Source organism: Meleagris gallopavo, chromosome 6, assembly GCF_000146605.3.
Source record: "Meleagris gallopavo isolate NT-WF06-2002-E0010 breed Aviagen turkey brand Nicholas breeding stock chromosome 6, Turkey_5.1, whole genome shotgun sequence".
NCBI lineage: Eukaryota > Metazoa > Chordata > Aves > Galliformes > Phasianidae > Meleagris > Meleagris gallopavo.
This window is the reverse complement of record NC_015016.2, coordinates 47727910-47732856: the sequence shown is the minus strand read 5'-3', so window position 1 is coordinate 47732856 and position 4947 is coordinate 47727910. Positions and strand designations below refer to the sequence as shown.

The 4947-nt window shown below is 47.1% G+C and overlaps 1 gene segment (V, D, J or C); it reads left to right on the top strand.

The window, feature by feature from the left end:
• The first annotated feature begins 11 nt into the window (after positions 1–11).
• LOC116216766 lies at positions 12–2355 on the top strand. The segment is given in 2 exon segments: positions 12–638; positions 1054–2355. Coding segments are annotated over 2 exon segments (432 nt in total).
• Positions 2356–4947: the final 2592 nt, after the last annotated feature.

Sequence of the window (4947 nt, the reverse complement as noted above, 5' to 3'; positions counted from 1 at the left end):
TTTTGGCCACAGGGTTCTAGTCTCCTGTTCTCTCCATACATCCCTAGCACAAATGGGATTGTAACTGACTGAGGTTGCCCACACAGCAGATTGCCCTGGGGTGCCGCTGCCAGGAGTGACTGTGCGCATGCATCTCCCTCCCTTCTCCTTCAGGTCTGTTCCATCCTTCTCTCCTCCTTGCTCATGCACTGAAGCCACCTACCTGCCTGTCCTGACATAAAATCAAACGGCTTTTGCCGTTGGTATTCACTAGAAGGAGGCAGTCGTCCAATCCTCTTAGCAATATGAGCATAACACCACACTGCCACGTGTCTTTCTGCTCTTGTTTTCTAGTCTCTCTCTCCAAGAAGTGTTTGCATTTCTTCTGAGGCTCAAAACTGAAATCCTGTGGCTGTGCACTTCCTCCCACACTCCAGATCAAAGGCAGGGCACACGCTCACGGTGCTGCTGCCCGTTGCTGAAAGCTGATACCTACCGGCTCTTCAGCCGAGAAAAAGCATGCACAGGACAAACATGGCTGGAGATTTCTCCTCCCACCTGGGGCCCCGCTCACACATCTCTCAGTCTCAACAGCAGCTGAGCAGGGGAGGCAGACATGCTGCTGCTGGCAGCTCTGATGGTTGCAGCTGCCTGGTCTTGTAAGTCCTTCCGCTTCTTTTTCCTCACAGGCACCCACGGGTGACATAACAGATATCTTCCCAAGTGGAACGTTGCCCCTGAACAACGTTATTACTTCTCACTTTTACCTTTCTTTTCCTTGTTTGTTTGTTTTCTCTTTTTCCCCCACAGAACTTCCATCACCATAGACTCCCACTGGCTGCTGTCTCCATCCAAGGCCCCATTCATTCTGCTCCTCAACAGCAGCAAAGTGGAAGCAACGAACGTGCTGCTGCTGGCAGCTCTCACGACCACAACCACTTGGTCTCGTACATTCTGCTTTCTTAAGCTTCCTTTTCCTCACAGGAACCCATGGATGAGTTCAAAGACATCTTTCCAAATCCCTGATTGTCACTGAATAACAATTTCTCCTCCTTTTTTCCCCTTATTTCCTAGATGAATTTGCATGGAAAGTTCCCATTCAGAGCCCTCTATCCATCACCAAGTCACAAGGAAGTGCACGTCTGCAGTGTCGTTTTGGAGACTTGTTTGGACATTTCGATAACACCGTCATACACTGGTATCAACAAAAGGAGAATAGACCTCCAGAGAGGCTACTCTTCTTTGCAGAAGGGAAAACTAGAGTTGAAAGTGGCTTTCAAGGGAACAAGTACATGGTTGATAAAGTTTCTAGTCAGCAACTGTTCATTCTTACAATAAACAATGTAAGTCCAGATGATGCTGCTACATACTACTGTGCCTACTGGGACCCACACCTTGATAGATGCTCAGAGACCATCAAGCCACAAAACTCCTTCAACCACTCAACTTCTACTTCAGTCTGAACCACAGGGTTGTTACTGCCTCATTCCCCCAGCCTTCTCACTCCATCTGCTATCAGCTGCTACCCAGAGCAAATACTGCACAGGTGCAGAGAATCCCAAACAATAAAGGGCTGGAAGGGACCTCTGGAGATCATCCACTCCATCCTCCCTGCTGAAGCAGACTCCCTAGAGCAGGTTACAAGGGAAAGAGTCCTAGAAGGTTTTGAATGTCACCAGAGGACACTCCCCACCCTCTCTGGGCAGCCTGTTCCTGTGCTCTGTCACCCTGGGTCCTCTTCCTTGAATGTGGAGTCACAAGCTGAGCCTGGAGCTCTCACTGCCTCAAGGGCTATGGACTTGTTGAGACGCTTCCCCCTTCTGCTAGTCCATGAGATGTTCTCTGCAGGGAAAAACCTTCAAAATATAATTTATCTCAAAAACGGTAATTTCCTGCAGGAGTTTGTTTGACAATAAATGTTCCCAGATAACTCTACACCCTACCCCATAGGAATAACCACATTAACAGCCCTTTTTCTGAGGGACCATCAGGGGAATTGCCGAGTTTTCCCAGAAGAGTGACCTCATTTATCTTTCCTCTACAAATTATCCTACATTCATGCCATTTTATAAACACTGCAAAACAAAGTCGCCTTTAAATTATTATTTTGGTGCCATGTGAACATGTCTTTCACCTAAGTTATGTCAGTGCTCATCACTGTTGGCGCTCAGTCGAGTTAGAGAGCTCTCACAGTTTCTTGTAGTGTCAGAATCGTTCTCCCAAAAGTTCTGCTTTGTTGTGTTCAACGTCCATCTTATATTCCATCCATTTACGAGCCAGGATTCCTGTCCCTCTCATCAGTTCATTGGCCGAGCTTCTCCCAAACAACGGTGATCAAGGATGAAAAGTTTCTTAAGTGTGATAAGGTTAACAGTGCGTGCAAACAGAACCTCCTGTTTACCCTTAGACGCAAACAGATCCCATTTGCTCTCAGTCTTACACTCCATACTCCCAACGTTTCACAGTGATAGGGTCTATCAAGGAGTCTGATAAACTCTTTGCTGACTGCTCACACTTCCATCTTCCCCCACATCTCCCCCTTCTTTATTCATAAAAAAGGCACGGCTCAAAGCATCCCGTATCATTTTTGTATACACAGCAACAAGCGTGAAACACAAATTAAAACACACAAAGAAGCAATGAGACAAACCAATCCTAATTGTAACAAACTCTGTCTCCATCCTGCAAAAACCCCTGAAGGGACACCTGAATACATTCCACCCATCTTGGAGCTGTTCCTTCACCCAGAGAAAAGCAGGACTCTGCACGGGATTGCTGCTGTTACCGCAGTAATAGCACTAATTATATTAATAACAAAATCATCACAACTCAATCAAAGCCTCTACTGATAACACACTAAACATAAAAGTCACAGAGGAGGTCACGATTTCTTGAGTCGATACAGACACACTCACACAGGCATTTATTTTAGACAATTCCATAAGTGGGAAATGGAAACTTTCCAAGCTAATTTTTACTACTTATTGACCCCTGAGAGATGGCAAACCGCCGAAACAACAGAGAAGGGACTTTGTGGTGTGGATGCGAAAGGCAATGCCAGCAGGGTGTCCCCTGCTTCCAAGATCCCTTTTCCTTTCTCACCCATCGCAGACTCTCTCCTGCTTTTATTCTCCTCAGGGTCTGCGAGGTTTTTTCCACTTGTGCTCCACACCTGCATGGCCAGTGCATGATACAGAGCCCAGGTGGAACACCTGCTCGCTAAATACAACTAGCCACTAAGTCACATCTCTCGACAAAACAAAATACTCGCAGAAAGTTATTTACAGCTATAGTCGCTTTCTCCCATTGTTTCTTGCTTTACCCTTAGCTCCATGTTTTATTTCATCCATAAGCTTTTTCTTGTTGACCAGCAGCTCGTACTACTGTGACAAAAATCACCTACAGGTAGTAAATCTTGATGCAGCACAGAGTGAGAGGCACCCACATCTACCAGGAAACAAACATCTTTACCCTGCTGTGTGTGCAGTGCATTCAGTCCACTGGGGGCAAAACTCATCCTGGGTCCTGCAAGGTCCTGCTCTAGTGCAACTGCTGCTGCTCTTCCCAATTTCTTTCTTTCATTACAAACTCTGTTTCTACTTTTCGAGTCCCCTCATTTAATTTGTGCAGGTCCCTGACTTCAATTCCTTTAACCTTTAACATTGTTCAAGTTCATCACCCACAATACAAGTGTTTTTTTTTTGTTCTGCACTAACAACGGAGTCCGTGTCTGATTGCCACAGTTAAACCTTCCTCTAATCCGTCTTCCTCAACCTGCATGAGGACCTTTGGACAGGATTTCAAAAGGGCATAGAGGGGCTTTCCCAGTATTCCATAGTTGTAGGCGGCACCACCTCGTCATCTCTAGGAGAGTATAGCTGTTTGAGGTTCCAGTCTGCCTGTTTCCTTCCTCGCTGTTTCCTAGGGCTGGGGATCCCGCAGTGATTCCGTAACGCAAATGGGTTACTTGTGGCTGTGCCACCTGGGCTTTCTGTGGAGCAACTCGGTAGCCTGAGAAAGGCTGAGAAAGTTTGGTGAGCTAATTGTCCGTGTTATGCATTGCCTCCTTTGTTTTGTTGGCTACCAGGTCATCCACGTCTTTGAATTCGAGAGAGAACTGCTTAAGCCGAACCAGCCAAGCTCCCGGCTTTATTCTGAATCCTTTTGGTGCTGCGTTCTTGGTCCTACCTGGGGATTCTACTGCCCACACCCCAGGACAAACTTCATCCCTTACTTCGTCCGTGTTCTGATCCCAGCAGGGGTAATGATTAATGCTAAACTAAGCACCTTTATTAGCTGTTCTTTTTTACCTCCAATTTCTATTTGCCTTTAAACTTTATTTCAGTTGGCAGGTGGTTTAGTAAATCATGCCGTACTAAAGGTTTTGGTGAATTTGGCATGTACAGCAATTTGTGTCTGCCTACCCGTTTAGCTGTACTGGATTGTAAACGTTTAACAAAATAAACCTCCTCACTTTTGCCAGTGGTTTCCCCTCTGGTTACAAATTCACCACTGACTGCAGTAAGAACAGCACGTTTGGCTTCAGCGTTGCCTACAAATTCCACACCTGGCTGCAATTCCTTCCGTAGCTTAATTTCCTCCACCCTTAACTGTTATCGCAGCTGTGACCAAATCCAGCGCCGCTTTTTGCACAAACTGCTGTTCTGTTCCATGAGGGCAGAACCCTCCTGGACCCTGCCAGCCCCCCTCTCAGCTCTTCCCGAGGAGATCTCTGGGTCCCAGAGCCCTGCTCTCAGCTCCTTCCTCCCAAGGCTTCCCGTGCTGACACTGGCATCCCGAGTTTCCTACAGCTCTGCACATCCAGCCTATTCTCGCTCCCGAGGTTTTCTTTCGTCCCCATTCGCAACCACGCTTTGTTTCCGTTCTGACGACAAGGCGGGGGGAGGAGCAGTGCGGGGATGTGTTCTCCTGCCGGCACTTCTCCGCTTTGGCTGGAGCAGATCACAG